Below are 27966 nucleotides of genomic sequence, written 5' to 3'. Positions count from 1 at the left end.
GGCCGTCACTGGATGAACGTAACCTTGGATGATTAATTTCACGAGTCTTAATTGTTTTCAAATCAATTGGGTGGTGGCAGAGTGGGAGCCTGAAGCTCCTTGGGGTCTGTTGTAATGACCAGCTATGGCCTGGTGTTATTTCTGAAGAGACCCTTGGTGAACTAGCTGAGCAGGTACCAGTATTTTAATTATCCCAGTTCCACCATAAATAGGCACTGAAAAGGCATCCTCTTTGAGTCGCAGCTGGATATCTTTGCTCAGATGGCATTTTGGTCTAGCTAGATACCGTAAAGAGCCATATGCTGATGGTGGGGTGACCATCTTGGCTGTCTCTTTGTGCCAGACCCAGATCATCAAACCGTCACCTGTCATGAACCACCATTGGCAGGATTGTCAGCAGAAGCACTGTTCTATGCTTATGATAATATCTTACTCTCTTGTTAATTATGCTGTTTTAAATGCACATTTTATGTTTAACTTCCTTTAGTAATTTCTACTTCTGAAACATTAAAGATAATTATTTTTGTTAACTTTGCTGTGTTAAATGTGCATTCTGTAGTTGCCCTCCTTTTATTTTGAAATCTTTATGATAATATGTTAGTTTCCAGTTAATTACATTGCTTTGAATGTATACTTTTTACAGTATTTTATTTTCTTCAATAATGTTTTATCTGAGGTTTTAATGTCTTGTAAACCGCTGTGAGATTTTTTCTTTATAAAGTGGTTTAGAAATACTATTATTATCAATCATAATCTTCACTTCTCTTCTAGGTTTGCGGTGGCAACACCTGAAGAGCTGGCAACCAACAATGACGACTGTGCCATCTGCTGGGATTCCATGCAAGCTGCACGTAAACTCCCTTGTGGGCATCTTTTCCATAAGTACGCACCTGGGGAGCAAACCAGGGTAGAACAAGTAGTGTGCTCTAATTGTCTGTAGTTAATGGTTGAATCTCACTAGACACCCATTTTGTCATTTTCATCTTTTCTTTTTTTTAAGAAAACCAGTTCAACACTATATATACTGGTTTTCCTTGTTAAAAGTCATGGAGGAGTTGCCTGTCCTGTTCTGGCTGTACCCAGAGTAGACTGTGACATAGGAATGTAGTCGTCTAACAAAATTAGAAGGACAGAATTTTTATATACTTATCCAGGACTGCAAAAAATTGTTTAATGTAAAGAAGCCAACATTGATAGTGCAATCTTCTCAGTACTTTTAAAAAATGCACATTTCCCCCCTCTACATCTTACATAGTACAAGTGGTCTCCAACGTGGCACATCTCCAGCGCCTAAATGCAGCCCAGATTTTCAACATTCTCAATAAGTTAAGGTCGGAGATACAGTTTTAAAGACTCTGGAAGGCTGTGCATAGTCCATCCTACATTGTAACCTTCACAAGGTGGTTTACAGCAGTCGACCGATGTAGCGACTCAGGCACACTTAATAACAAAGCCAGCAAATTAATGATTAAAACCTTACCTGACCTCATATCAGATCATGCTATGTCTGCATGTAAGGAGAGAGCATGTTGCTTGATTTGGTATTCATGAAATATTGGGATTTCAAAAGGGCTTAACGTTCTGTTGGTTATCAGACCTGTGTACCATTTCATGCAATGTATTCCCACCCATCCCCCAGTACATTTGGATTCGGGAATAACTATTTACCAAGGACATACACACACCCTTCTGGTTTACAGCGCAATCCTAACCTTGTCTGCTCAGGAGTAATTCCTATTGCATTAGATGGGTCTTACCTCCAGGTAAGTGTAGTTAGGAGTGCAGTATTAGATTTTTAAAAACTGATTTATTAGCCACATTTATGAAGGATAGTGGTTCTTGGCCAGGTTCTGCTGAATGCCTCTTGCTGGAGGGGCAAACTTAATGGCAGGCTCTTGCCATCATACCTTGCTGGTGGGCTTTGTGGAAGCCTTTGTCTGGCCACTCTTGGAGGCAGGTTGCTGGACTGGGTAAACATTTAGTCTTATCCACAGGACATGTCTTATGGACTATATGAAGTATTCCTTGATAGGTGTGTCATTTGGGCTGGCATCTTTTGGCAGTTGCTTCTACTTATGTCATCAGTAACAAACTGGAGGAGAATAGAAACCAGGGACCAGTTTGTTGTCATTCATTACAAGCTGTGTCAAAAGTATTTGCCAACGTTTCAAGGAGCCTCTAATAAGATAATTAGCCACTACCAGCAGACACATCTACTCCTCTGAGAAACTTGGGCCACACCCCTCCAGAGCTGCTTTTCCACATACCTGAAAAGGCAGCATTGCTTTTCTATGAAGAAAGCTTATGCTTTGAATTATTGGGTTCTAGAATAATGAAACAGGAGTGATTTGGGTTGCCTTAAGTCACAATATGCCTTGAGAGTGGGGTAGCATGCTGGTTATAATATGAGAAAAATGCTAGTTAACCCTTTTCCTTATCCATGGGAGCCCACACATTTTGGCCTTGGTCACTCCTATTTTGAGAGAATGTGGTAGGTAGCATATCTTGGCTGCAATGCATAGTGCATAGGAGTCTAGAATAACCTATTAAACAATTATTTGCATTGTAGGTGGCAAGTCAAATTTAGGAATGTTATTAATGGGAAACAACTAGTGCAGCAATAAGTCTCCGAAACAACTACCCTAAAAGGTTGCACCACCTTAAGTTTGTTGGTTTTTCAGGTGTACCATAATAATTATACTTATGTTTAGCCTGGAGGAGACTGAAAGGTGATATTATGGCCACCTTCAAATATCTAAAGGGCTGACACATGGAAGAGGGATCAAGCTTGTTTTCTCCTGCTGCAGACGGCAGGATCTGAACCCAATGGCTTCAAGTTACAAGAAAGGAGATTCTGTTTCAACATCAGGAAGAACTTTCTGAGGGTAAAAGCCGTTCAGCAATGGAACGGACTCCCTCGGAAGGTGGTGGACCCTTCTCTCAATGGAGGTTTTTGAGCAGAGGTCAGGTGGCCATCTGTCAGGGATGCTTTAGCTGTGATTCCTGCATTGCAGGGAGTTGGACTAGATGACCCTTGGGGTCCTTGCCAATTCTACAATTCTATGACTCTATTCTAAATTACTGCATATTCTTTTTCTGAGAGCAGATGAACATTCTATAACTTCTTCCCAAGGAATTTACTTAAACCTCTCATTTATTGGTAGCTCATGCCTGCGCTCCTGGCTTGAACAAGACACTTCCTGCCCTACCTGTAGAATGTCCCTGAATATCACTGACAATCATCGTGCCAGGGAAGATCACCAAAGAGAGAACCTGGATGAAAATTTGGCTCCTGTGGCAGTAGCTGAAGGCAGACCTCACCTGAACCAACACAATCACTTCTTCCACTTTGATGGTTGGTTTATTTGCCTTTTACTAGTTGACTTGGGCAGAACATCTTTGTGATTGTAGGATTCTTTTCTTCTCTTCTCTTCTCTTCTCTTCTCTTCTCTTCTCTTCTCTTCTCTTCTCTTCTCTTCTCTTCTCTTCTCTTCTCTTCTCTTTCTTGAGAAGCCGTACCTTCCCCAATGAGTAGATTACACCTAGATGAAATAGTCCCTGTGTGCAGCAGGAACAGGCTTTTTGGTTTCTTTCAGGATAATTGTTTCTCTTCCATGTATGGGAAGGATGAGTCACATATGCGGGGAAGAGTTAATCCTTCCCTGTACACTGTCGGCCCTGCTGGAAATGCTCTCATACTTCACCTTAAAAATAAAAAAAAGCCATAGATTGGCTCCAGTAGTAGGCTTCTTGAAATCCGCCTTACTGTGACGAGGAGGAATAAGATTAAGAAACTGTCTCTGTGTGTGAGAGAGATAGATTTAATGAACAAGTTTGAAGCACAAGCCTGCTCTGTGTGCTGGGCACCTGAAATGTTGCCAAGAACACTCATTCTATCCCTGTAGTACTTTCAAAAGTTTGATTTTTATACTATGTGCAGATTATGTTTAATCATATATAACAGTTGCTTTTCAAGAAAGGAAAATAAAGGGGAGGAGAGAATTGATAATGCTCATGACATCTATTGAACCTTGTAATAATAATTAAGAACTGAGGAATCATTAAAAATATAAACAGAACCATAGGTGATTGGGGTAATTACTCAAAAGCACATTTCACACGCCTAGAATGTTGCTTTCTCTTTTCCAGGTTCTCGCATCGCTAGCTGGCTGCCCAGCTTCTCAGTGGAGGTGATGCATACCACCAGTATTCTTGGTATTGCTCAAGCAAGCAACTCTCAGCTCAATGCCATGGTAATTCCTATTACTGTTTTGCACGCTGCTCTGTTTATTCATTTATATGCCACCACCTGTGTATGTGTTGCTTTAGAGAGTAAGTGCAAAAAAAAAAAGTCCCAGTTCCAAGGAACATAAAAACAAAACTTAAACAGTGTGGTGGTGAAGACAAGGAAAGGAAGAGAAAAAGGTAACTAGGGATGAAAATGAGCAAATGCAGTTACATGTACTTCAGACCTATTTTCATTGAGAATGGAGAACGAAGTGTTAAGTCAAAGACGTTGCGGAAGAAGTGAGTTTTGAAGAGAGATTTGAAAAAAGAAGCACACACTGTTTCAAACATACACTGTCTGTCTTAATAAACTGTGATTAGATGATCAGTGAACATGAATGGAATGAAACCACCATTCTGGATTCTTTTGTGCTCTAGTAGCAAAAGCCTGACCTTTTGAGATTTTAAAGGCTTTGGTTTACTTTAAAGTTTTGTAAGGTATTTAGTGTGCCACAGTTGGGTCCCCAGATGGTAACAGTGGATACATTTTCCTTTTTAGGCACATCAGATTCAGGAGATGTTTCCTCAGGTTCCTTACCACCTAATTCTGCAGGATCTGCAGATGACGCGTTCTGTAGAAATAACAACGGACAACATTTTGGAGGGGCGTATTCAAGTGCCTTTCCCAACACAGGTTGGTCAAACGTTACTGGGGCAATCGGCATATTTCCAGTAGCAATCCATCAGCAGCAGACCTGCTGTGTTTATTTTGCAACATTAACATTGTGAAATGGTTATCCTGATGTTTAAAGTTTTTTTAATGTGTGCGTTATGTTTAAGTCAATGTTACGTCAAGTAATATTGATCTATGGACTTAATGATCATGAAAATTGAAAAAATGATTTTATATAGCTTTTGCTGCATTGTAAAATCTGAACAAAGAGGTCTGTCGTAGCCAAAAAGGCCTCCAGAAATTTCTTGTGGTACTTCAAAGACTAACAAGCTTATGTCACAACCTTATAAGGTGCCACCAGAAAAGTCTTGGTTTTGTTTTTAAGTTTACTTTGTCTAGTTTTCAAACTTCTGTCAGTAACAAGGAATGGATAAAAAAAGCCCAGACTTCCTCATTATTCTTTTGTCTACTGTGAAATTGTATATATGGCAGCCTCTGCATATTGGTTACATTTGGGGTTTGCATGTTGGTAATTATTTTGTTCCTGAGGATGAATGGATAAAAATGCACCTCTGTATCTTCTGTACTCGAGTTGTGATCTTGTTGTCATTTCATGAACTCATCAATCTTAAATGACCACAGCTTTTCTGTAGCATTTTTAATATGCAAAGTCCTTCTCAAACCCATATGCAAGTCAAAAGCCCTGCAAAAAGTAGCTTGTTCCCATTTCATGCATGAGATCACAGTTTTTAAGGAATCAGATATTGATGTGCTGTCAAAGATAGACAGGTGAAGCCTAGTTGCTAGATTGCTGCAGGATAGTCTGTTGAAAATAAGATGATTTTATGGATTGGTCTATTTTCGTTTTATTGATAGGATTTTAAATGAAGTGTAGTTCTTACTAGTAGGCTTTTGTGTCTTTATTTTATTTTTATTATGGCGTTTATTACCTGCAGTTCACCATAAGGTCCCAGGGTTGGCTACAAGAACATAATCATACAATTAAAAGCAGGAAAAGCAGCTTACACAATGATAAAAATAAGTAGTTAAATTATTAATTCATTTGGTATTTGTAATTTATTTTTTAAAGTAGATAAACACAACAATACATATAGAGCATTACAGAATTCATGGACAAGACCACAAATCTTACACATGTTGAGGTTACATTGTCCCATTAGTGTTTCATAAATGTGTGTATTAAATCATATTTATTTCACCCTATTTCAGTTTTATGCTGCATTTTTAATTTCAGCATATGGCTGAAAGAGGCTTGCACAGTAAACCCCTGTGACAGCTAGGTTTTGAACATAGGTACACCAATTTGCCCTGCAGCATAAAATCTTTAGAAAGGTTGTTTGTGGGGGTTTTCTTTTCAATTCATATCAGTTTTGTCAGTTTTATTTATGCTTACAGCGTTCAGATAGCATCAGACCTGCATTGAACAGTCCCCTGGAAAGACACAACACTGATCAGGAGGACACAGAAGAGGTTACTCAGGTAAACTTGGCAAAGGAAAAAAAAAGGTGCATCATAACAGAGGGAAATTTGATAGTTAAATTTCCCCAACCTTGGCACAAAGTCCTCACAAGAACTCCTGGTAGATATCCTTCTGTAGCTTTGTCACTAGTGCATTTGGAGACTTCATTGCAAAGAACTTCTGTCTTAGAGGTGCAAGTAGGTTGCCATTTGTAAGCATAATTGTTCTGGGTCTGACTGTGGAGTCTTACTTGCATTTCTCTTGTGTTTTGATGGGGAAGGGATCTGGAGAAAAGGGAATAGTGTTTTTTGTAATTCAAAGGCCTTGAGCAGTTAAGTCAGGGATAGGCAATGTGGTGCCTTCAGATGTAGCTGAACTGCCATTCTCCTGCTCCCCATCCAGCATGGTCAATGCTAACGAATAATGGAAATTGTAGTCCAGCAATATCTGGAGGGCGCTGCATTGGCTATTCCTGAGTTAAGCTAATGGCTATTAAAGAGGGATAGATGGAGGTCTTTGTTCCTCAAGTGGTGGTCTACTGACCATAAGGAGGATTTGAGCTTCTCCAGCTTTTGTCTTTCCCTCATTTATTTTTGAAAAAAAATATTAATAATTTAGTACAAAAGTTTAAAAGGACACAGAAGGAAGTTATACCTAACAAAGTCATGTTACTTGTGCAACACCTTCTGCTTGTACAGTGGGATTTACCCCTTTCCCTGGAGTGTCTTAAATAGTAAGATGTAGATTAGTTTTAACATAGGGAAGACATAAGGACAAGACTGTTTTGGAACATATCGTTCCAGTCCATTACAGATACTTGTAAGTGAATGTGTGTGTGTTTGTAGTTCAATGCAATTCCTCATAAAGTAAAAAGATTTTTACCCAAGTGTTATTTGCCAGAGACCCTTAAATCCTTCTGGTTTCCTCTTGCTTTTTCCCGTAGGACAATATACATATGTAGTGGCCATAAGTAACTCCCAATCAGTGTTAACAGTCCTTTTCAGAAAACCTTCCACATCATCATAATGTAACCATAATATCAGATGTCCTGTTATCATCTATTAGTCCAGTTGTTTCTAGAAAAAGTCTATGTGGAGGGAGAAGTGTTCTTTTTCTTCTTTAGTAGTTTATGCTTTTGTTTTCAGTGTGCATTCTTCACAGTATTATTCAAAATAACATGTGTGAAAGGATAACAGTCTCTGCCTGGCTGTCACCTGAATCTCTACCCCAAATGTGCTAAAGAATAGTGCCTTCACTTATTCCCTTCCACACATTCATAAATGGGGACAGGGAGAGCAGGACTGCACTTTCTGGCCCCATCTTGATTGCTCTCCTGGTTCTGCCACCCCAAGCCAGCCTCCACATGGTCATCTGATATCTCACTTCAACACCTCCTGTCAGACATGCAAAAGTTTGGATAGCAGAGCCAGCCAAGGTAGCGATTATGTGGGTAATTTGTTCACGTGTGTCTGGCCTTGGAAAACCCATGTTCCAGCACAGAAAAGAATTGGCTTTGACCCGGAGTCTTTGGGTGTGGGTGTAGGCCAGAGCTTTCCTAACTTTTCACATTGGTGACACACTTTTTAGACATGCCTCATTTTGCGACACAGTAATTCAGTTTTACTAGCAAGCTGGAGGTTAAACTAACCCCTTTCTAGTCCCGGGAGGAGTGCGGGGAGTGTTTGCGCGACACACCTGCAAACTGCAGCCAGCACACTAATGTGTTGTGACACACAGTTTGGAAAGCTCTGGTGTAGGCTTTCCTGGTTTCATCTGTGTTAAATGCATTCTTGCCCTTCCACATGTTGTACATGATGCTTCTCTTTTTCTTGCTGCTTCTTGTGTAACAGGTTAATTAATAGGAAAATATTTTGTGTGTTGCTGAAGTTAGTCTTTGGCCAATTGAATAGCTGCCTCCATTGTAGAATTGAGTGACAATGATCCATGGGCATGAGAAGTATCCCCTTGGCCCCAGCCATCCAGTCTTGGATTACCTATCTCAGTGGTATGAAACCCCAGGCCCTCCAGGCCTCTCTGGCCCTTGGGACTTCGTCTGTGCCACACCCCTTCCTAAGTCTGACAGACCTGTTTCTGGCCCTCCTCCATGCCTTCCTTTAGCACTTTTGCCTGGCTGGAATGTCTCTTTATACTGTGACAGTGCTTCCTGCTTACCTGGATGGAGGAAGGAGCTGTATGTTTGACTGACTTTTTCTTGGCTGGAACAAAAGCTACTATAAAAAGAGTCACATCTATTGCCCTGCCTGCTTTTTGCCTCTGGCATCCACGCACCACTAGCATGTGGCCCCTGAAGGTTGCCCATCGTGGAAAGTGGCCCTTAGGTTGAAAAGGTTTCCTTGCCCCTGGCTAATGTGAAGACAACTTCCTCTCTGCAAAACAACAACAACACTGGCATATATTTTTGGGAGAGAGGCAGCCGTTCCATTTACTTTGGCAGTGTTTGCACACCCTATCACCTCAATAAGATGAGCTTAGTTTGGACCTCCCCAGTTCTTCTGGTAATGTTGTATTAGATTATGGAGATCTGTATTAATGTGCTTTCCCCAATTTCCTTTTGTATGAAAGATGGAGAGAGAGTCACTGGAACTCAACTCATGGTTGGAAGACGTGGCAGAGTTCAATGAGGCAGAAGCAGAATCCATTGAGACAGAAGACTTTGAAGTGAGAGGAAGCCGGTTTTCCAAGTCAGCTGATGAAAGACAGAGGATGTTAGTACAGCGGAAGGAAGACCTTTTGCAACAAGCTCGCAGGTGTGTATGTTTTGTGGGTTCCAGTTACAAAATGTTTAATGTGGAATAGCCCAGGAGGAGATTTGAGGAGGTGTTTAAGGGAAAGTCATTCAGAGATCTTTTGCATAGCTAGCTGGCTACCTCTCACTGATGCAACTTCTCCTTGATTGTGATGCAGTAGCCTGTTTTGTGTTGCCCAAGGGTAGGGATGGTGAACTTGTGACACCGACTCTCCGAAGTCCAACAGCTTCCATTAGTTCCTGCCACCTTGGCTAGTGGTCACAGGTGAGGAGAGTTACAGTCAAGCAGCATGTGGAGGGCCATAGATTCCCCCACCCTCTCTTAGTGGCTCAGAGGCAGTTTTGGAGTGGTGCAACCGGTGTGGCGGCACTGGGCGCTGCGCTGCAGGGGGCGGCACAACAGAGTGCGGGAGGTGGGGGCGGTGTCAAATTTTAATGTCGGAAAGGGTGCTGCTGAAATTTGAGACCCCAAAGTCTGCCACTGAGTAGCTGAATGGTGCTGGTCATATGGCTGGGAGTTGGACTGGATGGCCTTTTGAATGCTATCAGAATCCAAGTCACTAAGGCAAAAGGAGCCGGCTGGGTGGCTCTCCCAGGCATAGCAAGTAGGTGAGGCCGAAGGTGGGAAGTGGACTGGGGAACAGAAAGGGATCTGAGAATAACAACACAGATCTGTCTTTGTGTAGAAGCAGAGCATTATCTGATAGCATTCAATAATTCTGTAGGTCTCATGCTCACTATCAGCTGCTCATGTAGGGCTGTGCTTATGCCACCATGAGTGGTCTGAACATGATACTGAGCACAGGATTCAATTCTCTCAGAATATCAGCTTTCATTAATGATAAAATGTACAGAGCTTTTTATGGCTGAGAAGAAACATTTTTAAAGGTCTTAGCATCACCTCCTGAAGTATTGGATGCCAGAGGTGTGGCTCAACATTTCCAGTTGTTCAGGGTGAAGCTTCAGAGCTTCTGACCCTCAATCAAACTAGCAAAACCAGAATAAACTGGTCAACATAATAAGCACATATTCACAATTTGCAAAATCCACACAGGCCACAAGATCCAGCTTTTCTTGGTGCATTTTTTTGAAATGTGTGTTAAGACCTTTCCCTTCCTGCTTGGAAAGGTTGAATGCAAAGCAGGCAACCTCTATATTCAGAGTGAACTTTATGTTACTTTCCCTTCAGCCATTTAGTTTTTCTCCCTCCAGGCGTTACCTCAACAAAACCTCTGATGATCTGAGCTCAGATGACTACTTGCAGGCCGAAGGAGCGACTTCAGACCCTATCACCCTGCGCCGGAGGATGTTGGCCGCTGCAGCAGAGCGAAGACTTCAGAAGCAGGATCCCTCTTAACACTCTCCTCCTGTTCTTTTTCCACACAAGCAGTGTTTATGCCATCCTACACTCTCCCTGCCCACAAGGAGGGTCTCTTCAGAACTCAGCAAATGTGCCGAGGATGACTGATCTGGCTGCATCTTCACTGTATAAAGCATGTGATATCTAATAAGTGTTTGGACAGCTGACAAATTAACCTTTCTTGGGTACTTTTTTTGAGTGACACACATTTTCCTTTCCCCCACCCCCTTTGCAAACAAAAAATGCAGTCTTTAAAGCCCTGGGCATGGTGTGCTGCTTAATGTGAGTTGCAGAGGGACAGTGGCTGAGAAGCACCAGGTCCATTTGCTGCTTCTGTGCACTGAGCTTGCCGGCACATCCCATTTAAGCTCTTTAAAGTGGAAACTGAACAAGGAATGACAAAAGCACTCTCCTAAGTAAGCAAGCATCACGGCCGAGTCATTGCATGTCTCGAGAACGACATGCTTAAAATAAAAGAAACACATTTTTGATGCTTTTGCAGAGTCTTTTGGACAAAACTGGCATTTCTAAGTGTTGGAGCATGGAAGTGGAGTGCACCAACAGGAGGAGACATCTTAAAGAGTGGGAAATGTTGAGCTAAGTTTTAGAACAGTGGCCCCCAGACAGACGGTGTGAACATTCCTGGATTATTTTTCTACCAGGAGGCTGGCTTGGTTTTTAATGCATTTCATTGCTAGTAACAGACATGTGGCCAAGGGAGAAGCAGCGGAAAAAGGGGCGTGAGCCCCCAGCTATATTTGGCATCTTGATTCAGCATTTCAGTAAGCAGGCAAACTGGGATGGTCTCATAGTTCGGTGTCAGAGGCCATCTGCAGAGAAGGCTCCATTCAGGAATGGAAGTTGGCTGCTATTTGAGAGGCAAGGGAGCAGGCAAAAGTATCTTTATTTTTGTAATCTCGCATCTGGCAATACTCCATATGCCCATTAGCTTAATCAGAATTGAGAGAATTGAGGGCTACTAGATCTTAGGCTAGGTGTGCTCAAACTTTTTTCTTTGGAATTGTAAAACTCTGGTAGCTGTATTAGAGATCTCTGGTCTTAGGTCTGTAAATGGGTTTTATGATGGCAGCCAAGTAATTTTTAAGTGTTTGGCGAGTATCGCTATCCTTCAGAAGGTGCCCAGTATTTTAAAAAATATATTGCAAATGATCTTTTTGCAGCAGGTTTTTAGTAGGGCTGTGTACCAGATTTGGCCAAGGTCTGAATTCCCGAGTCAAATCAAGCCTATTTGGAGGAATCTTGGCTTCACTCAAGTCAGGTTGAAATAGCACCGGATCACTACAGGTTGGGTTGAATGACGCACAGCCATCCAGGGCTGCTGGGGCGGGGCATCAGGCAGTCAGGAAGGGGCAACGCGAGTGAGAAGAAGTCTGAGAAACGGCAAACAGGAGAGGCCTGCCAGGCAGCCGCATCTTTGTGGGAGATAGTGGGGGGTCTTTCCTGCCAGGCCGATCCTTATTCTCACCACTGCCTTCCATTCTGCCACCTCAAATACATTGCGTAGGATTGGATAATCCTGTGTAATGACTTTTAGGCAGGAGGATCCCATCTTGTGCAATGCTGCTCCTTTGTGTGTGGCTCCCATTTGATGCAGGGAAGCTGCTTTTGAAGGAGCAGCACCATGCAGGATCAGATTCTCCTTAACAGCTCAACAGCTGTTAAGATCATGCCACCACCTGTTCTTGACTGTTTTTTTAAAATAAGGTTTAAAAAACCCTTAGCCGCCCCGCCCCATTACTTTGGGGACAGATCCAGGGTGGAGTGAGCAGTACAGATGAATTGGCTCAATCTGGGAGCTATAGGGCAGATGGAGGGCAGTCCGTGCACAGCCCGTTTTTAGAATATTTGAAGGTGACTATAAGAAAACTGAATTGTGTAAGTGTTAAGTGAAGATAACTTATTTCAGTAACCCCCTTTGGGAAGCCTTACCTTGCAATGCTGTTAGTAAACTATGGAAGAAGAAAGAAAAGATTCTTGTGATTCAGTTTTGCTTAGAGCGCAGCTCTTTGTTTTTATTGTTTTTAAAAAAGGAAATAAAATTCTTGATCAGTGTTGGAAATATTTAACAAACTTCTTTTTTGAACACTTTGCACATCTTCTCTCCCCACCACTCTCAAGTATCAGTGAATCCATACAGATAGTTTGTCAAACTACGAGCTCTCTTACCCTGGAGGAGGGTCTGTATCATCCTACCAGAAGTAATGTATATTACACAACAGTTGCCGATGTGTGGTAGATCACCTCTGGGTTCACTATTTGGACACTTGATCTGAAAGCTCTTCCTCAAATTGCTTTGAAAGCGAAGTACATTTTCTGGATATATTTGAAGACATCAAAGTAGAAAAGCCATTCCCTGCTTACTCCCTTCCATCAATGCCACCTCAGTTACCCACATGGTGGCAGTCTTTATATTTGGATTCTCCATCTGACTGACCCACTTCAGTTATCAGAAGGGTGAAAATGAGAGTGAAACATAAAGGGACTGGGAATTTTACTCAACTTTAGATCAATTCTTTTGGATGAAGCAAAGTGAGGCTTTTTGTATTGTGCTCTTTTGCTTCATAATATTTTTTACTTTCTGGCTGCACTTTCAGGAGGGACATGGGTGTGCTCATTCTGTCATTTATGCCCCAGTGTATGCTGGAAGCTCAAACTCAAGTCTGGTTTGTAACCTATTCACGCAACCAACTTAGGTGTAAGCTGTTCGGTTTCTGTCACCAGCTGTGAGGTAGTTGCACGGGCATATCCTGGAAGAAGACCTTTTCTAGGACTAGATCTGCATTTCTGGCTTAAATTATTGAAACGAGTGTGGGAAGTTGTGTGTGGATTCTGAAATGAGAAGGGGAGTTGGGGAAAACAAAGCCTAAGTCTTGTGTTGCACTCAGTGCAACTGCCTTATTCCTTCTCTGCTCCCTGAAAAACAAGGCCTAGCCATAAAGAGAGCGTAGCCAAGCAATGCTGAGGATTCCCTTAAGAGCTGGAAGGTGATTCTACTGCTTGCCTGTTGCAGCTGTCATCCAACCGGAGCCTCCCATAAAAAAATCTGGTTCATGAGCTGCTGTGAAAACCAACGCTTAAAAAACTATGCATTCAGTGATACTTAGGAATAATCCTTCTGTTTTTATATAAATTTTATCTAGATATCTAGATTTATAGTTCCTTATTTCTTTGATAGTGTTTACATGGTTTTGTCATGGCCTTGGCTAGTACAATAAAGCTTATCTACATCTAGTAATAATCCAAAGGCTCAAGCAGCAATACACAAAACCAGCTAGGGCCTATGGACACTTAGTTCTTTGCAATGACACAGTAAACTGCTTCACGAGTCAGAGGAAGTGAATCATCCCAGGGACAAGGGTGAATGTTCACAGTCTTAGGGTTCTATATGGATAGATTTGAGAGTAAGAGCAAAAGTTCTTACTGCGTTTCTGTTAGGGAACGGAAATGCCTGCACCTGCCATTTTCAGAGGACTGAACGGTTCCATTGCCACCCACCTGAATCACACTTGAAAGCTGCAGCATCAAGAGAAGACTTCCAAGTCTGAGTAAGACGGTAACTAATTAATTCCCAAAAGAGAGTTTTCATACCACCTCAAAGACTTTTCAAAGTGGTCCCTACGTTCGGCTGCTATACAAGTGAAGATGAATCAAGGAATGCAGATGCATGTGTAAATACATCTGCACACATCTTCAGCCTTTTTCGGCCCAGGACTCGCTTTTTTACTGTATCCTGTGACACTGTCAATCTTTGGCCCCATATGTATGCATGTTCAAAAATGCTTCATTAGCTGTAAAGGAGAAAGAATTCTTGCAGAAGAGGGAAGGAGGTGCGGCATCTGCAACTATTGGTATTAAAGGTTAAATAGTTTTGCCTTCCTTTGCATTTGGTCTCTCCAAGTCTTTCTGTTTTCCCTTTTCCTCTCCACTTAAATCCAAAAGGGTGCGGCGGTCACTGCGGTGAGACCCAGCAGCTAAGTCTTATCACCCTTGGGGGATTCCTGCTCCTTCGCCAAAGGAGAGTGAGCACCTCTGTCCTGGAGAGCTGTCCCAGTCCCCACTCTTGCCAGGAAGGTATGCACAGACCTTCACAATGCATTGCATATCTTAGATCAGGGTTGTGGAACCTCAGGGCTGAGGTCAAACCCTTCACTAGCGCCACTCCTGGCTGGAGTAGGTATTGTGTCCATTTCACAGACAAATAAGTCTGGGACCTAGGGTATTTTCTGGGTAAAGCCTCCTGCAGCTGCTGTTAGCTTCCCAAAATAGGACTTGAAAGCACTCTTCAAATAAAGGCTGGGCTGGGCTGGGGGGGGGGGACTGGCACCAGAACTCTTCAAATGATGGACACACAACTTGCTAGATCAGGACAGTGGCCCGTCAAGTGCACCATCCCATTATCACAATGCCCAATGGGAAGTCCAAAAGCAGGACGGTGTAAGAGCCCTCCCCCATCCTCCAGCTTCCCAACAGTGGAGGAAGGTAGCCTTATCCTCCACAAATTTATCTAATCCTCTTTGAATACCACTTGAAGGGCTGGAGAGAAGGCAGAACTTGGCAAAGCAGGAGAGAAAGCTGCTTTTTGCTGCTTTAAAAGGATACCCTTGGCCCAGCATAAGGGGCACTATAAAGGGACACACCCACCTACAATGGCCTAATGCATAGTAAAATCACTGTTCCTGGTACTGCCAGGAGCACGGGATGGAATGATACCTAAGCTGCAGTCTTATGCACACACACTTGGGAGGCAAATCCCATGAAATTTAGCATGGTTACTGCTGAGTATGCACAGGATCCAACTGCACAATTACACTTTCTTAGCGCACTAAGAAATCCAATTTTCAAGATCCTTGTCAGGTTGCAAGGCAGGGAGGGATGATGGCGGCATTTTCTGTTTTGCCTCAGGCAGCAAAACCTCTTGGGCCGGTCCTGGGTTAGATGCCTACATTATAGTTGAAATCCACTGTAGAGTCAGGCATATTGAGGCCCATTGAAATCAACAGATTTACATATATTATTCGTGTGTCAGTTTAAGCCTCAACAAGTGAGACCTTGACCTGCACCTGTTCAGAGCGTCAGCAGGCCATGCCTTGTTCCTAGGTACCCCATTCCGTTTCACCTCCTTTTCTGTTTTCTCTCTGCTCAACAGACACCGGAAAAGTGCACTAGGACAACGTACACACCATACATTTAAAGCGCACCCCCCAAAAAAATACAATCCTAGGAACCGTAGTTTATTCTTCAAAGAACTACAATTCCAGCACCCTTAACAAACTCTAGTTCCCATGATTCCAAGCCCCCCCCCAATTTTGGAGGGGGAATGTGCTTTAAATGAATATTGTGTATGCAACCTTAAGTTAACCCTGTGTCATCAGAAGCCGGAAGGTGCCTCTCTAATGCAGGGAACGTCCTGTCTTCATGTGATGTCACAGTACTACCTTGCAGGGTGAGGTCCACAAGGAAAGGAGACTCCCCACTTCAGAAATCACCCACCAACTTGTGGGGGGAGGAGATAGCAACAGGGGGGAGAGTTATTGCACTTGTCCCTGCTGCCTTCCTCACCCCCTTGGGTGCGTGAAGAGGGCAATTGGTACTTACTAAAAGTGGCTGACCACCCTAGGTATCCTCAGGGGCCCCAGTTTGAGGGGGGTTTGTTTGAGGACTCTGTAAAAGATCCCAGGATATGTCTATCATACACATATACTTGCTCAAAAGGAAAAGCAGTGAGGGAACATAATACATATATTTACAATAAAACGACTGTAGAATCAGAAGGTGAAAGAGCCTCAGTGGTACAGACAAACATTCTCTTTATTAAGCTACACATGAATTTTTTTCCATTAGTCAGAGAAAGAAATTGGCAGTGTCTAATAAGATCACAGAAACCTCACCGATTGGTAATAGAAAGGCTTAGAAAGACCTGGCGCTTTTAGAATGAATATATATATATATATATATATATGCTTGTGTGTGTGTGTGCATGTGTGATTATATATATATATATATATATATATATATATATATATATATATATGAATTTCTCTTTAATTTATTCTGTTTTTTAGACAGGTGCAGTTGGCTTTTTCCAGCAAAGTTACCTCTTAAAAGTGAAACCGTGAAGACATCTGATCGCTAACCAAAAAGTAGATATGACAAAGGGTCATGAAAATGGTGGCTTTTTAAATAATGTAAACACTACATTCGATTTTTGTTTTTGTTTTACTTTTTTTGGTGGTTTTTTTCTGGTGTATTTTTTTATTTTTTTTAAGAGATTATTTTATTTTTTTTCTTTGTTTTTTGTATTTTTCCCCTTTTGTTTTTGCAGCACAAACACCCCCACATGAGAGAAAGAGAGAGAAAACACCATTCACTAAAAGGAAGGATTGTAAGGGCAAGGGTGCAAGGGAGGAAGAGGAAGCAGCATGAAAAAAAAAGTATTCACAGGGAAGCATGGTGGGGGATTAAAAATGAGAATGGAACAACAAAAATAATGCCCTCCCAATTTAAACTAACCCACTTAAAAAAAAATTAAACAGAAAAAGGAAAGGACATTCGTAATGCATAACACAGTGTCATTCAGAAGGGGAAAAAAGTCAAAGACAAGAGCATTTAGGGAGGCCAAAGACAGCTGTGCTTATTATTATTATTTTTAAAAATACAAATCCAGAGAGTGAACGAGACAATTCAGAACAGTGAATCATTATTAAACGAGAAAGTTAAAGAGACATCCCTCTCTGCTTGCCTGGCCCACTCTGAAGGCAGGTGTGTCGGATCATCGTGTAGACAAGAGGCTTTTGGGGAGAGAATGCTTTCCTGGAGCGGGCAACAATTAGTACAGCAACGATTAAAATACAAAGAGCCACTAACAATTCCCACTGGGATTCTGTTGCTGACAATCTTTTTGCACCTAAATGTTACCACCTACAAGGTCATGGCTAAGGTGAGTGAGATGCAAGGGCAAAGGAAGGGACTTGCCTCCGTTATCCCATCCCCCCTGAGCAAAAAGCAGCACCTGTAATAATAGAACGGGAGAGGGAAACTGGGAGGCTCATAACTCCTCCGCTTTATTTTATTATTTTATTTTGCTGCATTCCCCACAGATGTAGGGTGTCTTGTTGGCTGGGCAAGCCGTTCCTGAACTTTCTCGGCTGATCCCCAATAGCTGGCAACCCTCTATATGAAAGGTTGTTGGGATCTGCGTTTTAATGGCCATTAGAATCTGCCAAGATTTAAGATGGCGGTTTGTATGGGTCAGACTTCTGCTTGCTCAAAGGTTTCACCCTACCAGTGCCAACAAGCAACCGGAACCAAGTCCAATAGAAAATGTCTCTCTTAGAATGGGTTCACAATGCCATTGAGTGTGTGTGTGTGTGTGTGTGTGTGTGTGTGTGTGTATTTATAGATCTCTGTGTTTTGTGTGTGTGTTTTAAATAAAGCAAGAGGGGAATCGGGGGTGGGGAGACACCTTTCCGTTCTTTTTTTTCTTAACAAAATCCGTAAGGAAGTCAAATCTTTAATTTCTCTTCTTTACCCTTTCATCATCATCATTAAAAAATTCTCTTTTTGTTTGTCTTAGGTTCTAAATGTAAAGACTAGTCTAAAACCAGGTTTTACGCAGCAAACCTACAGAAGTGCACAGCCACCATTCCAAAAATTCAGGACATCAGACACCGAGGCAATATGGAAGGCTGCGTGTCTTTATACAAAGGCTCAAAGTTCATGCTACTAGTGAAGAGGATCCGCGCTGGAGAGTCAGAAATGGAGAGGGGGGGAGGGGGGCCCACAGGAGGCCTGGTCTGAACATAAATATTGGGTGGGTGGGAGCACGGAGACCCAGAATCAAATATATAAGAAATGGAGTAATTCTTCCAAACGAGAGCCAAAATAAAAGCTGTACTTAAATTGCGATAGAGGGTGGGGGATGTTCTCCCCACCACCTCTCCTTCATAAAGAGCTTGAGCACAGACTGTTTGTGAGAGAGGGGGAATTCTTCCACCTGACCTGCGGGGCGTGGGAGGGATGCTATCTCAGGTACAACTTTCAAATTGCTAATAGAAATTCCCTTTGCCAGTCTCCCATGCTTGTTTAAAGAAGCAGAGATAGAAGCAGGCCCCTTTCTTTATACTCCTGAAGGATTATATATATAAACATGGTCAACGAAGGGTGCTGGCCTGTTACCTCTATTCTAACCCTATTCTGTTTCTTTCTCCCCGCAAGCTCCGCCTCAGTTTTCCCCCTTTTAATAGGTTTTAACTACTCCATAGCTGAACAGAACTGAGGATCCCTGAAAGCTCAGCGCCCCTGTGGCAAATGATGCATTGCAGCAGCAACTTAGATGGTGGTACATCTTTTTAAAAAATCCACAGGAACTGGGCAGGGGAAGCCACTCTTCCCCGCTCATACCCTAAAGCACCCTATGCACAAAGGAGTCTTAAAAAAATAATATTACCACTTTTTTCTTTTCTTTTTTTAAGAAAGTTGATTCCTTTTAAAACTCACGTAGTATCTTATGCTATGTGGACGGCGAGTTTAGAAAAAATTCAGAGTATGGTCTTTTTTCTTTCTTGTTGTTTTCCAAAAGCATCTTTTGCAATGAATTACCTGCCATGACTAGTGCAATCCGATGCATGTCTACTCAGAGGTAAGTCCTGCTGCTTTCAATGGGGCTTACTCCCAAGTCAACAGGTATAGGCTTGCAGGCAACGTTACTTTAGCAGAAAGGAAGGATTTTAAGGTGATGTCAGGGGCATCAGTGCTACCCAGTACTCTTTTGAGGCAAACTAAAATAAATAAATAAAAGGAAAAGGAAAAATGTTTTTATATAAAAATTTTCATTATGCCTTTTTATTTACCAACTTGCATGATTCATCATCATTATTAATATTATTATTATTATTATTGTGTTTGTGTTTGCATGTGTGTGTGTGAGAGAGACTCATATTTTGTTTTGCCTTTTTTTTTCAAATATTTTATTTTATTTTCCTCTCGCTGTGATTGTTTCCAAATAAGTTGCTTGCTATACAGGATGGGATGGAGAAAAGGGAGAGGGGTCAGTATAAGCCGCAGCCTCGGAGGTTGTTGGCAATGATGATGTCGGTGACGGCATCGAATACCACCTGGATGTTACCCGTGTCTGTCGCACATGTCATGTGACAGTAAATCTCCTTGTTGGGCGAGCGGTTTTTGCTTTCAAATTGTGCTTGGATATAGGCTGCAGCATCTTCGTATGTGTTGGGACCTGCATAGAGAGGGAGGGAGGGGCAGGAGGCATTTAAAAAAATAAAAAATAACGTTATAAAAATAAAAATACAAAACTCAGCACAAATTTAGATGGTAGCTATAAAATAAGAACAGAAGAAGAGCCTCACTACTCAATCAGGTCAAATGCTTATCAAGTCCAGCATCCTGTTCTCACAGTGGCCAACCAGATGGGAAGCCTGCAAGCAGGACTTCTCAATGGACTGCAAGCAAAATTTATTCATGGGAATAATGATTAATATCAACCAAACCTACTCCTCTGTGCATACGGATTTTAGAACTTCGGAAACGGCCTCAAAAAGATCAGATCTTCCTGTTCTCATAGTGGTTGACCGGATGCCTGAGGGAACTTGTGAGTGAGCCCTCTCCTCACTGGTATTCTAGAAGTAGGATTCGTAAGGGTGTGGGGAATAAAGTTATTGGAAATGTGATCTGATGCTAATCTGGGAATTGGGCTCTGAATATAATGAGCTATTTTCCTGAAGGCAGCTTCGTTTGCCAAATCCACTTCCAGATCAACCTGAGGTGAGTCCACTAAATTAGGTGGATCTGAACCATTTCTCCCTAATCTGAATGCATATTTGGAACCCCCCCCCCCAGTATGTGTTAAGGCTCAATGATCACTCATTTTCTTGACATGCTAGTTTAAAAAAATATAATACTGGGAGTGTTTTCATGTTGGGGAGGGGGGCTTTCAAACATGCAGCCCCCCCACTTGCCCTGTGAAATGGCACAGCCTGGCAGAAGCTGCCTTGTGTGATTAGTCTGATGCTTTTTTCTGCTCATAGACAGACACTTCCTTCCCACTGATGAGAATCTGCCAACTCTGTGACATCATGGTAGCTCAGCTGATGCCTCGGGCAAAAAACAGGAAGGCAATCAGCCAGAGTATGTAGTCTGTTTTCTAGGGGAGTTATCTCTCAGGCAGGACTGGATCAAATATCTCCTGGTTTACACTTGGGGTTTCAGCAGATTCTGCTCCATGGGTCAGCCTGTTGTTTTTTGTTTGCTCCACAGCTGGATCTTGAGCACCTCAGGCGCTGCCATTACATACCTGTATATTCAGGGAAGCAGATGGTCAGAGGTGATTTCTTGATCTTCTCACCAAACAGGTCTTTCTTGTTGAGGAAGAGAATGATGGAGGTGTCAATGAAGAATTTGTTGTTACAGATGGAATCGAAGAGCATTAGAGACTCATGCATGCGGTTCTATGGCAAGGCACATATAGGAAGAAAAGAAAAGAAAGACAAAGAACGAGAGAGAGAGAAACAGAGAGAAAGAAACAGAAAGTTAGGATTAGAGAAAGAGAATAGTTACCAAACCAGCAACTGAGAAATGGTCAAAGATCCACATGTACCGAAAACCCAAAGCGTTACATATCATGAAGAAGTGAAGTCAAGAAAATGGGTGGTGTTATGATGTCTTCAGCATCTATTCTCCACCTAGTTTTTCTGTGTCATTTGGACAAAGCTCTCTTGGAAAGATATGCCCATGAGAATTACAGAGAAACAACAGTTGCCATATCTGTCAATTAGGATCAGTTTTTTAAAAAAAGCCTTTCCCAATCTGCTGCCCTCCAGATGCTTTGGGCTATGATAGCAATCAGCCTCAGCCAAGATGGCTGAATGATGTTTGGGTTGATAGGAATTGTGTAGTCCAAAACACCAGACCCTCCAAGTGTCCCTGTTGTCCAGGGACAGTACCGGATTTACAGAAGCTGTCCCACTTTTTCTTAGGACATCTCTATTTTCATCGGAGAAATGTTGGAGGGTATGACACACCTGTAGGGCAAGTAGGTCGGCCGGAGAAGGCTGAGCAAAAACATCTCAGAGCAATGAGCTCTTTGAACCCTTCATGATGGTTGGTTGTTAAAGAAACAAACACATGATGGTTGGTTGTTAAAGAAACAAACCAAAAGGGCTGAGCCTTAGGTGGAGAGGACAGAGAAAATATATTGTTGGGGTACATGGGAAAATGTCCCATTTCATTCAGACCTCCTCATACCTCCCTTTTTTGTATTCCAATTCAAATTGTTGGTTCAGCAAATCCTTATCAATAGATTATAACCCATTTCTAAACCTCCCCCCCCCATATTCTCTTAAGGCATTACAGCTGGAAACCACTTAATTTCTATCAGACATCATTCTAACATTCATTAATTTTGCATCATTCTGGTTTGCTTACAAGGAGATTAGATGATGTTGGCTATTTAATGAGCATTCAGTCTGATTTGTTTTCAGGGAGGTTAGACAGGATTGTGTCAAAGGAAGGGTTATCAGTACACTTTCCAAGGCACTTCACCATCATTTTCTTTATCGCAAAAACCCACTCTTTGGGGGAAGCAGGTTTGTTGTGCAAAACAACCCAATCAGCTATAAAGAAAGGAAACTGAATTTGCCAGTGTGTGATTGGATCCCACCTGAAAGCAGGGACAATTTGGAAGCATCAGACTGGCTCAACATGGCGTGCAGGAGGTGTTGCACAGAAATCATTAAAACTTAGGCTAGGACAGTTTTCAGGTTGCTCTAAGAGCTCTTGGTCCAAAGAAAGTCAGCAATTATCTGGATCTATGTCTAGTGCTAATCATTCTATAAACAAATGCAGCCCCAAACAGGCCTCATTTATCCTGCCTTTCAAGAAAGCTATTTCCAATCAGTATCTTCTCTAACAATTTGACTCTTCTTACTCCCAAACCCTGGTTCCCAAGGGCTTGCCTCCCCAGGTTTAAAACTATATGTATATATATATAAAGACTCTTATGAGACATATACCTTTATTTAGAATATTTCTAGGCTTTCTTTTTAGGATATAATCCTCACAAGCCAGTTTATAATCAGAATCTAAAATACCTTAAAGCATAAAAGTATTTTATAACTTTTTATACATTTTTATACTTTATAATAGTATAAAAGTATAAAAATGTATAAAAAGTTATAAAATAGCATCTTAGAAAGAGTCTAAAACATTTTAAAAATAATCCATAGCTTTCAGGAATTTCACACGCAAAAATTAACCACTGAAATCTTCCCCAATCTGGTGCCCTTCCTAGGTTTTGGACTACCATGTCCACCAACCAAAGTCAGCTGATGGAGTTGTAGTTCAAAACATACAGAGGGCACCAGATTAGGAAATGCTGCTCTTTGAAATACATGAGCTTTAAAAAGCTTTCTGAAGATCTTTATAGCGAGGATCAAAAGTGCATTTTGCTGGAGGCCCAGTTATGAAGCTCCCTTCAAGTTCCAGTACATAACACTGAAGCTGATCAGTATTGACATCCCAAAAAACCACAGCAGCACAGTCACCACCTGACTTTCCCCCATCCAAGCCTTAGTGTCATCACTTGCATATCTCCCAAAAAGATGATGCAGATTGGCATAAAACATGCACGTCCAAAGCGAGAGAAATGTTCTTATATGGTCACAGACCCAGCACAAATAAATTAATACACCAAAATAATACAATTTCCAACACACACTGAGTTAAGAAATATGATACTTATAAGGACAGAACCAACCAAAGACAAAATTAAATCAACGAAACCCCTTTATGGTCTTTGCAGCAGAAAGTAGAAACCCATCAACTGTTTCCATTATTATCTTGTTCATGTCAGTTAATAAGTAAGTTAAATACCATCCAAAATCCTTCTTGAGTTTCCCATTTTTTCGTATTCTTTTTCAGGGCACTTGAGAGAGTCTTTAGACTTTCTTTATTGTTTGGGTGAATGAAGGATTGAACTTAATTTATTGTTACAAGATGGCCATGGGTGCTGTTTGTCCCCCTTCCCACCATTTCCACAAAACATTTCCTTAGTGTTTCACAGCTTTCCTGGCTGCCTGCACTTCCTGATTTAGAAAAGCTCTCAGGGGAAAGTTCTGCTATCTCCCCGGAGCTTTAAAACTGAAACATTTGATGACAAGAAGGATGGATAACAAGTAGAAATAGGGAAGAAATTTGATTAACTTCACATTTAGAGGTGAACCTACTTAATTCACACTTTCTGAAATAACACACAAACCAAAATAGAGCCAACCTTCAAAATGAACACTTCTCTGAATTCTACTATGCAGTTCTCCAGCCAAGTAAGGACACTTCCCAAAATCAACATACCCTGTTATCAGTGCTGGGGAAGGAGAGGGCATATACTAAGCCAGAGGAGAAATGGTCACATACTGCTGGAGTGAGAGTCCTTTATAGCATGGAACTGTGCTCTTCCTGGGTGGGTGTTGGAGAGTGAATACTTGTTCCAGGTGAGAACTGAGGGTGGGTTAAGCCTGATTTTGTTGTACAGCAGGTATCTCCCAGTTTGATGTTTCTTGGCATTGGCTGATAAAAAACCTGTTGGTTTTGAATAGCTGGCTGTGTGAGAGTGTACTTGTCTCTGGTATGCATCTGGGAAATGGGGTGGGTAGGAATGGGGTGCCTATTTCTAACCCAGTGATCATGGGGAACAAGGCGGCAGGATTCTATCATAAGACACAGGATATTTTTTGGCACAGTTCTAACATACTAATCTACTGCACCTGTGTCTTTCAAGCAGCTTCAGGTGCAGAAGTCAACAGGTGAAGCTGTTCAGTGTTCTCCCGGATCATGTGTGTGCACTGTGTGCTGCTGTTGAAGGAACAGCTATGGGGGCCGACCAAGAAAGCTGGCAACCCTGACCCAAAGGTTCCTGTCTCCTTGAAGTCACAAGATACCTGACTTGGCTTCTTTGGCTCCTAGCTTCCCCTCTGCCTGCCACCTCTTGTGGGGTGGACCTCGGCTTTAAGCCCTGTAGCCATAGGAGAAGCCTTGTCGAATCAGTTGAAAGGGATATTGTTCTTGGAATTTCAGAACATAAGAAGAGCCAAAGGCATATCGAATCAAGCTATCTGTTCTTACGGTGCCCAACCAAATGCCTCTGGGAAGCCTGCAAGCAGGACAGGAGTGCAGCAGCACTCTTCTTCAGTTGTAATTCCTGGCAACTGGTTTTCAGAGCCACTGATAACCTTATCCATCATGAATTTGTCTAATCCCCTTTGAAAGCCATGCAAGTTAGTGGCCATCACTATCTCTTGTAGGAGCAAATTCCATGGTTTAGCGACGGAGAATACTTCCTTTTGTCTGTCCTGAATCTTCCAATATTCAGCTTCATTGGATGATGGCACTGAGTTAAAGTATTATGAGGGATGGAGCAAAACTTCTCCTTATCCTTTCTGCAACTATACCATGCAGAATCCTATCTGCCTTCTATCACATGTTCCCAAAGAGAGGGGACAGACTTTCATCATTTTCCTAAACTAAGCTGGCACCAACACCTTCTAGTGCACGGCAGATGGAAAAAGAAGTCTGCAAATCACAAGGCTACCCTAAAGTTAGTCTTTGCTGGCTCTCAAAGAGGCATTGCCCTCAAGGGAAGCATGTCTGTGTCAGGGCTGAGCCCAAGAGAGAGTTTTAAAAGGGCCTCTTTGACCTCCTGTTCCTTTGAACAGCTGGGCCATTTGGCTTCCCTACTGCATCGCAATTAAACATCCCTGCATTAATTGGAAGAAGAGTACATTGCAACAGTTCTGGGTATTAAAACCTGCCGAAAGTCAAACTCAAACCACCTCATAAAACAATTTGCCAAGTCAGAACCAGGAAATGGGATTCAGATAGTGTACTGGGAATTGACTGTCCAGAAACTCCATAAATAACACTTGTTACACAGAGAATTTCCTGCTTTCCTGCTTTGTTTTGAGTGCCACCATGTATTAATGGCTAGAGATCTTATGTAGGAAAAGAGCTTGTTACAGAAGCAGGTTGGCCGACTGGTGAATGCATCTTGTGTAAGATAATGACTTTCAGGCACAAAGCAATCTCCCCTTTGGAAGAATGGTTTGCGATGGTGCGATGAGGAGAATATGGCAGGAAAGGGGGAAGTCTTGCAGGCATTTACATGAGCAGGATTTAGGAATGTAGAGCTCGTCTACAGAAGTCTCTTCAACATGCAGCCCTCTAGATATTTTGGGCTACAATTCCCATTAGCCCCAGTCAGTGTTGCTCATCAGCCACTATCCAGTAATTAATCTAATCCAGGGATAGGCAACATGGAGCTGCCCAAACGTTGCTGGACCATCCCTGACCATTGGCCATGCTGGTTGGGGCTGATGCGAGTTGGTATCCCATCTAGAGGGCATCATGTTGGTTGTTGCTGATCTAACCCTTTCAAAAAGACACACGCAGCACAGCCCTCTCAACTCCAATGTTAGTTCCACTGTGGTCAACAGAGTCCCAAGTAAGTGTACTTAGGGTTCCAGCTTTACACCATCGTTTTGCAACTGTGCAGAGAGTGTCTACACACACACAATATGTACATCCATTGGCTTTGTTCAGAACTTTAGCTGAAAGTGTAGTCATTGGGAGTCACCAACTCAGTACAGCAGTCACCAACCCAGTTCTTTACTCCATGCATCCACTTAATGTGCAAAAAGGATGAAACATTCAACTTACCATGGAGGAATCCTCACTGGGCAGAAATTTCCTTATGAAGAAACATGTATGATGCCACTCACAAACATATTTACAGCCCTGTTGGATTAGGCCAAAGGCCCATCTAGTCCTACATGTTGTTCTCATAGCAGTCAATGAGATGCCTATGGGAAGCCCATAAGTAGGACCTGAGTGCCACAGTGCTCTCCCCACTTCTGATTCTTAGCATAATGCCCTTGGCAGTGGAGGCAGATCAACATCACTAGTAGCCACTGAGAGCCTTATCTGCCACAAATTTGTCTAATCCTCTTTTAAAACCATCCATGTGGGTGGCCATCACTACAACTTGGTTATGGGCCTTCTCTATTTTTACCTATGCACCATGTGAAACAGGACCTCTTTTCACCCATAACAGACAAAACTGTTAATCATTCTGTGATTTCCTTGAGGCTTTCTCAGAAGAGAAAAACCCAATAAAATATCTCAAACGCTAGAAAAGAGCTGGCATTTTATTAACATTTGGTAACTAATAAATACATTACTGACAGCCAATAAATTATTACATAAGAATCAAAAGACCTATTAAATCAACAGACAGTCATTCGCACTCCATACAAAATGACAGTTAATAATGGTTCAGAACAATCAAATGTGCAAAAAAATTAAAAACAAGATTCAGCAACTAACCAGCAAAGAAAAAGTAGGATTTAGCAAGCATCAAGGGCTCTTCAAAATTCTTGTATTTATTTATTTAAAACATTTCCCTAAAAAAAAAAAAGATCTACTGTGGGGAAAAAGGGGTGGGAGGCCAATGACGACCAAGTGTAAAGATGGTTGGAATGCAAGTTTAAAGAATGTAGCTGAATTGTTACGTTAGGACAAGGGCAAAATGGTTTGTGCCAATCTAGTGATGCACGCAGACAAGAAGCAGGCTTTTTAAAGTGTATAGCTAGCCTAGCCTTCCCCAACCTTTGGATTTTGTGGACTACAACTCCCATCAGCCCTAGCATCATATAGCAGTGCTGGATGGAGACAATGGGAGTTGTAGTCCAAAGCATCTGGAGTGGACCAGGTTGGTGGATGTTGTCCTAACTGGATGATGAACTGTGTCTGCAAACTTTGCATGTGGGGCATTCCCCAATACTGTTGCCAGGGGTGCATGTGTGCAACCAGGGTCAAAAATTGGGCAATCCACCAGTTTAGGCCCTCCCCCCACATCAAACAACTGATAGGTGCCATGGCTGATTTTCTGACAGGGAATGCATCTGCAGATAGTGGGACTGAAGTCTTGGCTTGAAAACCTGCTTCAAGGTGCAACCCAGAGTGCACCTTGAAGGGTTTATATCAGGGATGGGGAACCTTAGGCCTCTCCATCCAGCACTCAATACTCTCTCCAGGCCACACCCACTTCCACTCAGGAAACACCTGTCACTGGCCCTGCTACACTCTCTCTTTGAATGCTTTTGATTGGCTGGAGTGTGACTTAATATAATGTCTCTAGCTTGGCAGGATGAAGGACGGAAATTGTGTGTGTGTGAGAGTGGAAATCTCTGGCATGTGTGGCTTGAATAGGCTGAAAGGTAAGACTCATACCTGTTAGTCTGGCTACTTTGGCCTCTGGCCACACCTTTGGCACATGACACCTCAGACAGGAATGTGCCCCTCAAGCTAAGAAAGCTTCCTTACCCTACCCTTGGTTCCCTCTTTGGAGGAGTCTATAGTGAAATAAATGAGTG

At 42.2% G+C, this 27966-nt stretch overlaps 2 protein-coding genes across 2 annotated transcripts in view; one reads left to right on the top strand and one right to left on the bottom strand.

The window, feature by feature from the left end:
- Positions 1–12587, top strand: part of AMFR (autocrine motility factor receptor) — a 28112-nt gene extending 15525 nt beyond the window's left edge. Inside the window, exons 8-14 of the mRNA XM_081920329.1 lie at positions 772–882; positions 3165–3355; positions 4150–4253; positions 4787–4921; positions 6317–6400; positions 8964–9148; positions 10360–12587. Coding sequence (XP_081776455.1) covers positions 772–882; positions 3165–3355; positions 4150–4253; positions 4787–4921; positions 6317–6400; positions 8964–9148; positions 10360–10504 — 955 coding nt within the window. The 3' untranslated portion in view covers positions 10505–12587. The remainder of the gene's footprint in view (positions 1–771; positions 883–3164; positions 3356–4149; positions 4254–4786; positions 4922–6316; positions 6401–8963; positions 9149–10359) is intronic.
- A 5013-nt stretch (positions 12588–17600) lies between these two features.
- Positions 17601–27966, bottom strand: part of GNAO1 (G protein subunit alpha o1) — a 172604-nt gene continuing 162238 nt past the window's right edge. The window contains exons 7-8 of the mRNA XM_081920408.1: positions 20838–20991; positions 17601–19763 (exon numbers count right to left, since the gene is read on the bottom strand). Of these exons, the coding sequence (XP_081776534.1) occupies positions 19576–19763; positions 20838–20991 (342 nt within the window). The 3' untranslated portion in view covers positions 17601–19575. The remainder of the gene's footprint in view (positions 19764–20837; positions 20992–27966) is intronic.

Source organism: Podarcis melisellensis, assembly GCF_964234715.1.
Source record: "Podarcis melisellensis genome assembly, chromosome: 8".
Taxonomy (NCBI): Eukaryota; Metazoa; Chordata; class Lepidosauria; order Squamata; family Lacertidae; genus Podarcis; species Podarcis melisellensis.
Note: the sequence above shows the minus strand (reverse complement) of the source record. Positions and strands in the feature narration are given on the sequence as shown.